At 34.3% G+C, this 10890-nt stretch overlaps 2 protein-coding genes across 2 annotated transcripts; one reads left to right on the top strand and one right to left on the bottom strand.

Annotated features, from left to right (window-relative positions):
* The first annotated feature begins 439 nt into the window (after positions 1-439).
* On the top strand, positions 440-4086 carry LOC105961321 (uncharacterized). The gene is made up of 4 exons (XM_012985554.2): positions 440-599; positions 2147-3167; positions 3267-3339; positions 3646-4086. Exons 2-4 carry the CDS (start codon positions 2296-2298, stop codon positions 3784-3786), a joined length of 1086 nt encoding a protein of 361 aa, XP_012841008.2. The 5' UTR covers positions 440-599; positions 2147-2295; the 3' UTR covers positions 3787-4086.
* Positions 4087-4690: 604 nt separating this feature from the next.
* Positions 4691-8790, bottom strand: ADG1 (ADP glucose pyrophosphorylase 1). Its single transcript, XM_012985555.2, has 9 exons — positions 8295-8790; positions 6869-7165; positions 6456-6725; positions 6175-6354; positions 5979-6082; positions 5740-5851; positions 5399-5497; positions 5145-5264; positions 4691-5042 (listed from the first exon to the last, which is right to left on the bottom strand). Exons 1-9 carry the CDS (start codon positions 8571-8573, stop codon positions 4926-4928), a joined length of 1578 nt encoding a protein of 525 aa, XP_012841009.2. The 5' UTR covers positions 8574-8790; the 3' UTR covers positions 4691-4925.
* Positions 8791-10890: the final 2100 nt, after the last annotated feature.

The raw sequence follows: 10890 nt of genomic DNA, 5'->3' as shown, positions 1-10890 counted from the left end.
GTTATCAAATTATCTCAAAATCATATTTTCTTCCAAATATTTCTACCTAATATTTCCACCAATTACAATAAAAGATCTATCAATCGAATAATTTCGTGCTAAAAGTTTATTTGATTTTATTCTATAAGAAAATATATATTTTTTCAATTATTCGATGTGTTTTTTATTTTCCGCACTTTGTCCACTCGAAATTAGGTTTGCCGTTGGCAGTAGAAGAAAATAACAATTTAATTTGTTAGTTTGCAATAAGTAAAAAAAAACCAATAAAAATAAATTATCTTTTATTATTCAATTAAGAGTGCGCTGCCAATAATTTATATATTTTGAGAATGCAAAGTGCTATTATAGTTTTGAAATTATTGTTTTAAAGAGTGCAAAGTGAAAAAAAAAAAAAAAAAAAAAAAAATACACTTAAGACTGCAAAATGTAAGCGGATAATAATATTAAATTTTCGGTAAAGATCTCCCTTTTCTTTTCAAACTTGCATTTTGCCAATTAACAAGTCCTCGCTAAATAGAAAGCCCTAATTACGATAATCGAAAAGGTTGTTCTATGAAATTCCCAAATTCTACCAGACTCAGACGGCTTCTTATGCGCAGGTATTTCTTCCCACTTCGTAGTTTCCGAATTCGAACCTTTTTAATTTCAAAATTCGAATCACCATCTAAATGTTTTCATGATAGAGCGCTTTTTTTTTTTTTTTTTTTTTTTATAATTATAATTATAATTATTTTATTTTTTGATAAATGGTTAGAGCGCTTGAGTTCGCAACAATGGAGTCTTGTTATGCTTACAAACATTGTGTTTCTTTTTTCTTTTTTTTTTTTTTGCAAATTTTGTCGTAACCGCTGTGTGCAATAAGGTACCAATTTTCCTCAGTAGCAATTGGGGCTATTGGCATGAATGGAAATGCAGCAACTTGGCATAAAAAATAAAAGAGAAAACCCGGCTTTATTCGGTTTTTGTTTCTAAGTATTGCAAGGTGCAATTAATTTTCATGTAGAAGAAAGTTTCTAATCCGGCGGTCTTTCGTGTTATAGGCCATTTATAAGGACATTTGAAAAAGAACAATATTTGAAAGAAATATTTATGGCTCGAAGCTTCTACTACTTATGTGGTACTACTTATGTGGTGTAGTTCTCCCTGATGAATGACCATCTCAACCAAAAGTTTAAGCTGTTAGCAGGGCCGGTCCTGGGTGATTGGAGGCCCTGGGCAAGACTTAAAATCGAGGCCCTAAATTCCGATATATATATATATATATGTGTGTGTGTGTGTGTGTGTGTGTGTGTGTGTGTGTGTGTGTGTATATACATAAAAATGGGTATTAGAAAAAAGTTTTTTAATTAAACAAAAATAATTTAATTTTGAGAAATAAAAACACTAATAACATAGAAAAAACAACTAAGTTTAAACTCTAGAAACTAACAATAGAGAAATATATAGGAGTGCAAGAAAAATTAAATTAGAGTAAAACAATGTAAATGAGAGAGAAAGGGTAAAGAGACAAAAAGAGATTGGGTGAAAAAAGAATTAGAGAGAAGAGATAAAAGACAAAATGGATTTGGGTCAAAAAAATTAATGTGGAAATTTGGGGGTTAAAAAGTTAAGAGATGGAGATAATAGGGGTTGGAACAAGAGAAAATAAAAATAATTATAAAATAATAACAAAAACTATAATAATTTTTGGGCCCCATTGAGAAGTGGGCCCTGGGCCTGGGCCCTGCTCGCCCTGGGCCAGGGCCGCCCCTGGCTGTTAGTGAAATTTATCATTTAATATTAATATCTCCAGTACTCCCCGATAATTATTTGTGTATCTGTTATTGAAAAGTTGAAAATGTTATTTGTGTCTCTAAGCTTAAACGACTTATTTGGTAATCTCTTCCCCGTCTAGCGCTTACAGGCAAATTTATCTTACTTATTTCTGTTATGATGGTTTTCTTGATACTCTGATAAATGTTAACTACATTTTGTCTATTTCCAATTTTTAGTTACTGGTCACTGTTACAATTCTCTTTTACTATTATCGAAAGATGTTTGCCTGGGAACTGAGATATTACTATGCAGCTAAAGAATCAACTAATCTCAAACGGTCTTTTTTTTTTTTTTTATTTATTATTTATTTATTTCTCGGGATGCTTGACAGATCTGAAGGTTATCGTGAAGTTGTGATGGGATAATATTGGAAGATCTGTGGTTTGTTGTGAGTAATCGTAAATATTATTTTTTTGCTATTGAAAAGTATTGAGATTTGAGAACCGAAGCGGGGAGGGGGGAGTAAAAGATCTCTAGGATATGGATTGGTCGGAGAAAAATCTATGCATTAAGTGCAATAAAGCCGATAATCTGTTGATTTGCAGCGAAAATGGCTGTCCTTTAGCTATGCACGAAGCATGTATGGGTTGTCGAGCGAGGTTTGATGATGCAGGCCACTTCTATTGCCCTTACTGTTTATACAAGAAAGCTGTTGCAGAATTATGTCAAGCAAGGGAATATGCTCTCGAAAGAAAGAAAGCTTTATCGCTCTTTATGGATATAAATGTGGGAGCCAATGAAAGACGTTTGCAAGAAAATAAGGGAGATGAAGCTAATGGTCATCATCAATTAAAAGTTAGTGAACCAAATGTAAATAACGACGTATGTAATGACGAGGGGCACAAAAGCAACAACTTAGGAGAAGAAGAAGAAAAGATCGAGGAAGAGGATTCGGAAGGTTCTGAAAGATCCAGTGGTCGAGAACCTTCGATTAATTCGCGTGATGAACAAAATATCAGAAACGATGGAAAAACGGCTAATGAAGAGGAGCATGAAGACCCTTCAGTTGAGATACACGAAGACAAAACCCGTCATTCGGAAGAAGAAAATATTCACGAGGAGAGATGTGAAACTTCCTCTGATTCGACTAGCAATGATTCCTCACAATCTCTGCGCGAGAGAACTAAGAGAAAGCTGAGATTCAAAAGAAGTAAAACAAAAATCAGGGAAACCAGAGCTGTTTCGGTGCAAAGTAAGCGTGTCAAAATGGTTGAAAACGATAAGCAGAGATCTCCAGCTTCGACTTCGTCAATGAGATCTTCTAGAATGTCGTCTTCTTCTGCTCCTAGAACCGAAAGAGTTGATCATGCTTCTAGAGGGTCGAAAAAAGGTCGACATTCTTCGGTCCAAATGTAAGTACTTGAAATAGTGGATAAACATTTAGCCTTTCAAATTCCTGTCATTTTTGTATTTTTTTTACGGATAGGCATGAACATCCCTCTCTCTTGCAGAGCTAACGAGACGTTTAGTGGTAAGAAACGAAGGAGATTATTTTGGAGTGTGGAAGAGGTAGAGAAGCTGAAGGTAATTGTTTTTTTTGCGTTGCTGAATTGGTTATCAATCTCGTTTTTTTGTCACTTATATACAAGTTTTCGTTCATGGCCGTCTTTCTTGAAACCCTAGTTTTTTTAATTACCATGCGAGTGGAACCAACTTATCCTTTTCTTATCCATATTGACTTAGACAAAATTATATTTTCAAGAGAAGCCTAAACACGAGATGAGGTTGTTGTTTTATGTGGTCTGGTTTGAGTTTAGTTATTTTCCCGAGGAAAGTTCTGGCTTTTTACGTTTTGTAAACACTGAATTAGTTCTACGTTTTTGGGTGCAGGAAGGAATAGAAAAATATTCAACCGAAATAAACAAAAATATTCCTTGGAGGAAAATCTTGATGTATGGTCACGGTGTGTTTGATGAAACTCGTACTCCGGGTGATCTTAGGGAGAAAGGGAGGAAATTGTTCACAAAGTAAGAGTTTTAACATTGTAACGATCGAGTTCCATTTGTTTTATTTTAGCCTTGGAAGTTAGATATGTAATTTAGTACTTGTCAATTTCTGCTATAACTGCTCCGTGTTTTGATGCTTTTTTTTAGTAGAACTTTTTATCCTAGAAATCCCATAAATGAATCGGATTGAATCGATCACCCGATTGCTTGAGTTTATACAGTTTCATAGATTGTGTAATTTACACCTAGAACTATAAATGAATCGGATTGAATCAATCACCGATTGTTTGGGTTTATTCAGTTTCACAAATTGTGTTTGAGCTTAGTTTGTTCAAAGTAACATTGTTTGTATTCTAATGGAGTCTAATATTTCCATCACTTTAGCAATTAGAGTACAAACATTAATATATTTCATTAATACCCTTAACATATCTATTTTTTTTTTCAAATTACATATTGTCATAACAAATCCTAATTATTTAAAAATACAAGGTAAAATAATTAAAAGCTATCATCATAATTTAGGATAAGTTATTTTGAAAGATTGATTTGTTATATCATACATAGTTTGAAAAGAACCTTATAAAACTATTTATATAAATTATCTGTTTGGATTAAATTTATTTGGAAAAGATATTAAATAAAACTATTTGATAGTTGCATGGTAAACTTTTTAGTTGCAGCTAGAGTTCATAGTATTTTAACATCTTTCTTTTTTGTTTTTGGTCATCATTACGGTAATAAAAGAAGTTTATATTGTCAGAATTGAGAACACTTCAACAACTTATAAAATCTAAGAAAAGTAAAAAAATTAAAATAGAATCTGCAAATTTATTTGAAATTTATAAATTTAGCCAAACGGCAGTCCGTGCCACCAAGAAAAAGTGGACAAAGTGTATTTAATGTCAACCGAAGATATCGAAACCATTAACGAAATGAATGTTCATTATAAATTAAAGGGTTTTCATAACCAACTCTCATACTTTAATTTTTATTCTAATTGAAGGGGTGTCTTTATTCATAGCCAACTCATCCAGGCTACGGAAACATGTACATCTAAATTATACTCGAAAATAACCTCAGTGTACTTGTGTCTCACTATCAGCCAAGAAATATCGAAAGCATAAACCCTAGGTAGCACTGAAAAAAGACTTGTGATTTTTTTTAGATTATAATACCACTCGGAATTAGAGCATCTTTAATCACCGTGACAATACCGCTCTTTATAAAGTACCCCTCCGCTTCTCTTGCTGCTTCTTGAACATTGTCACTGTTTATAATCTGGAACATACACCGAAAAAGTACTTATATTTGTCAATTTTTTAAAGTATAGTTGGGTTGAATAATTCAAATAAAGTAAAAGTAAAAAAACAATTATGAAACCTTCACGTTTTCGCCGATTCGGGCATTCTTGTCGATGATGGCTCTCTTGATGTGAGTGTTTTTACCTATGCCAATAGGCACGCTACCCTTTGCTGCCAGCAACCTTCTGTCAGCATCCGTCTAAAACACAAGAGTAAATCAATTGACAATTCATTATTTGCAAAAGGAATTGAAAACAGCTAAGTGAAAACTATGAAAAATCTGCTCGTATGAAGTTTGAAATCTTCTGTTTTGTTTTATGTAAGGAGAATTACCTCGTAATAATCTGCACCCATCAACAAGGTGTCCTCTATGACTGCACCCTCTGATATGCACGATCTAAGTCCAACCACAGAATGGTGGATTTTACAGTTCTGCATGGAGGAGCACGGCAGACTTATGGAATTTATCTTTATTATGTGAATGAAAGCACGTTTACAAAGTCGACGAAATAAAAGTCGATGTCATGACATTTAAAAAGTCTGAAATCAGTGGTTGTATGTATGTCATATTCCATTTTCTTGTTTCTTATGCATAAGTTAGCTAATGTTATTTCAGAATAAAAACCGAGCAGTTGGAGTAAGGAGCAGGGCTGTTAATAACTTTGTTCACTAACCTTGATCACGCAGCCCTCACCGATGACACTATCTGTGACATCAGCATCCAGCATCTTGGAAGGAGGCAGATATCGAGGTTGAGTATAGATTGGAGCTGATCGATCATAGAAGCTGCAAAACATAATTTAATCATTTCCAATTTTTTTGTAAATACGGCTACTGGCATTCTGGTAAAACAACACATTAAACAAAAACGTACCAAAAAAAAAAAAAGAAAAAAAAAAAAGACAAATCCTACCTAAAATCTGGCACTGGCTTCTTTGTGATCCCTAGATTGGCATTGTAGAAAGCTTCAATCGTACCAATATCTTCCCAGTAGCCTTCAAACAAGTAAGCTTGCACCTACACAAACAATATAACAATTACACCTACAGATTTAAATTATGAATAGAATAAAGAAAATTAGTACTAGACTACATGTCAGCATTACATACTCTTAGTCCCATAGCAGTGGCTCCAGGAATAACTTCACTTCCAAAATCATTGGCTGAAGGAAACTTATCCCTGAGAAGATTTATCATCACATCTTTGCTAACAACATATATTCCCATGCTTGCAATGTAAGGCATCTCCTTTGCTCTCTCGTCATCAAGACCCAATATAGTAGTATCAACCTTAAGAACAGAACCAATACGAAAAGAAAACTAAAATTAGATATTAATCTCATTGCGCAATTCTTAATACTCTCTACGTATTTACTATTTAACATATCTACCTTCATTGATTTCAGCTTTTCTCCTTTTGGTTTCTCAGCAAATTCGACGATGCGCCCTTCTTCGTCAATCTTCATCAGCCCAAATGATTCAGCACGCTTTTCATCCATTGGCAAAGCAGCAACAGTAATATCAGCATCTGTTTCTCTATGGGCCTGAATAAACCTCTCATAGTCCATTCTGTACAAATGATCGCCAGCAAGAATCAAGAACTCGAGAATATTGTGCTCTTCAAACAACCATAAATACTGCCTTACAGCATCTGCTGTACCCTGACAAAAAGAACATGGTCAAACAAAAGAAGCTTTAGAACTTTTGCCAATTAGATGTAATACGTGAATGCGTGAATATAATATGCATTTTGTAAGGATATCTTTCAGATGTAAGCACTAAGAATGTTGGTAAAATAAAGTACCTGAAACCAATTGGGATTTTCCGGACTTTGCTGAGCCGCAAGAACCTCAACAAAACCTTCATTCTTGTAACCGCCCATATTGCTAGCATACGCCCTTGAAAGGTGACGATTGAGCGATGCAGAATTGAATTGAGTGAGAACATATATCTTGGATATATTGCTGTTCAAGCAATTGCTCACAGGAATATCAATTAGCCGATAATTTGCTCCAAGAGGAACAGCTGGCTTTGCCCTCTTCTTTGTCAGCGGATAAAGTCGAGTACCAGCTCCACCTCCCAGAATAATTCCCAAGACACTCTGTACAAGGAGCAGAAAGACAATCATTAGCAGTCTCGCTTGATTATATGCAAAAAAATAGTATAACTATATATTCCACTTCCCGAGGAACGTAACCAAATGATAATTTTCTACTCAGTTGTGTCGATTTTGATTGCACAAAAACAGTTTTTAGATTATACTTTTTGAACAGGCAAAAAAGAATACGTGACACCCTTACAGACAAGATTAATGCTCAAACTAATCACGCACAGTTATTTGTCTGCAGAATCCCTTTTTTTCCCATGAAACTATTATCTCAATAATATCGCTAAAATGAAAATACTAACCTTTCTAATCAACTACATGCGATTTCTGTTTAATGCATGGTTTAATATTGCAAATTGCAATCATAGTGATATGATTTTGATTTCAACCATACACCTACAGAGATGCAGTTAGTGAAGATTCACTATCTAGTAATAAACGAAATACAATAATCGGGAGATCATATTGCTATTTCTAAATTCTGCATCAAGATGCTTCGTTTTTTTCCTTTAATTTTTCGTTGTTTTCAATTTTCTTCTATAATGCCGCTAATGAAATGGCAGAGCAAACCGTCCGGCTCTACTTGGATTAGAGGAATAAAACGTACCATAAAGAAAAAATAAAACATGTTACCGCTTTACTAAAAGCAACTAATAGGTTCTTATTTATAATTAAAAGCAAAGATTACAACAATAATAAAATCACACGTGCAACAAACCTCACTTCTTTTAAAACATGACATATTCTATATGTTTGTGGTATACCGAGAGAGAAAATGGTGGATCTGTGACAAATCTTAACGTAGCTTCGAATTAAAGCAAAAGTTCTACACACACATGATAGCTCTCTACTCAGATCTCCACAATCGCAACAAATTCCACACATAGTATAACGTGTATAACCAGAATTTACCAATTTCGCAACAAAAAAATAAATAATAATAATAAATAAATAAATCAGTCGCATGCAGATGAAAACAATTTGAATAAATTCATAGATTCGCAGATGAGTGCTGCAAATATATGCAGAAAGGCACACAGCGCAAAAAAAAATGTAGCCGGAGGCATTTTTCATTTAAAATAACAAAATTGAGAAGGGGATAAAGGTGATTTGATTAATTTACTCTGCTGGCGTCAGGATCAAGGCACGTTTGGGAATTCTGAGAGTCGGAAACAGCCTTTGGGGAAACAACCACCGGACATCGTCTCTCCAATTTGCCTCCGGAACGACGCCGTCGAATCCGGAGTTGCGGCGCCGCCGCCACCGTGATGCTCTCCCCGGAGACGTTGGACGCCGCGAAAGACAGCCGCGTGAACGTCGTCGAATTGGAATCTTCCGCACTCTTGTAATTAGCGACGGCGGTTGCGCTGGGAGACAGCTTCATCACGGAGGTGGCTGCCATCGCCACTCAAAATTATTCAGTTCTCAGGAGAGAGAAAGAGTGAGTGAGTGAGTGAGTGAGTGAGTGTGTGTGTGTGTGAGAGAGAAGAGAGAGAGAGAGAGAGAGAGAGAGAGAGAGAGAGAATGGGGGTTTGGAGGTTGAATGAGCTTATTATAGCTTAAGTGAAGGATTATTAAAGCTGATTCAGTGGGATATATAGTGTGAAAAAATGGGAGGTAAATAAATGTTATAAGAGGAAAGAGGGTTTGACGCTAATTACTAGGTGGTTAGTTGGTGTTTGCATTTTAATTTTTTTTTTTAGTTTTTAATTATGTTGAAAATAGTTCGATTATATTATTATCTCTCAATTTCTCAAAAGAAAAAAAAAAAAAATATATATATATATATATATATATATATATATATATATATATATATATATATATATATTTATATTATCTCTCAAAAGTACATCTATAGCATCTCTTTCAACCTATGTTGCACGGACACTTCTAGAAGGTGAAGAGTCCATGTATCCGACACTTGGACACTCGAATACGTCCGGACAAAGCTCGGACACTTGTATTGGACCGTATTGTAATTTTGCTAAAAGTAGGACACCCGTACGTATCGGGCCGTATCAGTAATTTTAAAAAAGTTGGAACACGGTTCTTATATTTTAAAAGAAAGCCATAATTAAAAAAAAAAAAAAATACGCATTTTCTTTTCAATATATTACACATTTCATCTGTCCTCTTTGAAAGTTTACCCAAAAGTCCAAAACTCTAGCGACGACGGCGACCAACAACGCGAGCATCAAGGGCAAGCGGTTCTCTTATGCGATTTGACAACTTATAAATATTTTTTTACAATTTATAAATGTACCCTATATTTTTATAATTTATAAATATTATAAATATATCCCCATATTTTTTAGGGAAAATGAGGGATAACCCCCTCATTAGGTAAAATAATATAGTACAGGCCCAATTTATAATTGCCCATTTGTAGACAAATCCATTTAATATTTTCTGAATTGTGTGACCCCCCTAAGCTTATGTTAATGCCCATTATGCCCTTTTTTGTCCATATTTTTCTCCAATTTTCTCTCTCTTCTCCTTATTTCTCTCCTATCCGTCATTTTATATCTCCATTAATTTCTCTCTCTTCCTTATTTTCCTCAATTTTTTAACGTGTTCTTTTATTCTTCTTATTTTTCTCTCTCCTCTCTCCTATCTTCTCTCTCTCTTCTTTCCCTTCTCTCTCTTCTCTCTCCTCCCCAATTTCATCTTTTCCCGTATCTTTTTCTTTTCTTCTTTTTTCTCCCTCTCTCTCTCTCTCTCTCTCTCTCTCTCTCTCTCTCTCTCTCTCTCTCTTCTTATTTTTCTCTCTCCTCTCTCTTATCTTCTCTCTCTCTTCTCTCTCCTCACCAATTTTCTCTTTTCCCGTATCATTTTTTTCTTTTTCTCCCTCTCTCTTCTCTCTCTCTTCTTTCTCTTCCCTCAATTCCTCTTTTCTCGCCTGTTTTTGTTTCAATTTTTTTTCCACTATTTCTTTTCACTACTGTACCTTTTCTTCTATATCTCATTTTTTGGTCCTTGAAATCAATTTATTTTCTACTCTATGAAATTTATGTTTTCATGAAGATGGGATATTTATCATGAGTATTCAATTTTATAACATCAGTATCTTAAATTGAAAAATAATATGGTAAATTAATGGAAAAATTATAGTTGACTACCAATTTTTTTATAGTTGACATTTGAACAATTATAGTTGACTATCTAATTTTTGTAGTTGACTCTGGCAAAAGTATAATTAACTACCATTTTTTATAGTTGACATCGTAAAAATTATAGTTGACTATCTAATTTTTATAGTTGACTTCGGGAAAAATATAGTGAACTACCGATTTTTATAGTTGACTCTTAGTGAATTACCGATTTTTATAGTTGACTTCGGGAAAAATATAGTGAACTACCGATTTTTATAGTTGACTCTGAGTGAATTACCGATTTTTATAGTTGACTTCGGGAAAAATATAGTGAACTACCGATTTTTATACTGATCTTTTCTTTGTTTTGGACTCTGATAAAACAAATTTCATAGGAAAACAAATATTTATGAGTCAACAAATAGCGCGACCATAGATCTGTAGATTTAAAAAACAATCGTGTTTACAAACTCCATTTTTGAGTAAACAACCATGGAAGACATCCGAACCGTCGCATATGGTCGTCGCGTACCGCTGTATACCGTTTCTGTAGGAGACCTCGATTTTGTCCTTCGGAGTCGCTGAAGAAGGTGTAAAAAACAGAAATTATGTGGTAAAGATGGG

This window comes from Erythranthe guttata, chromosome 13 (genome assembly GCF_056151865.1).
Source record: "Erythranthe guttata isolate IM_541 chromosome 13, IM_541, whole genome shotgun sequence".
NCBI classification, from domain to species: Eukaryota; Viridiplantae; Streptophyta; class Magnoliopsida; order Lamiales; family Phrymaceae; genus Erythranthe; species Erythranthe guttata.
The sequence above is the reverse complement of the archived record's forward strand: the minus strand, read 5'-3'. Positions and strand labels throughout refer to the sequence as shown.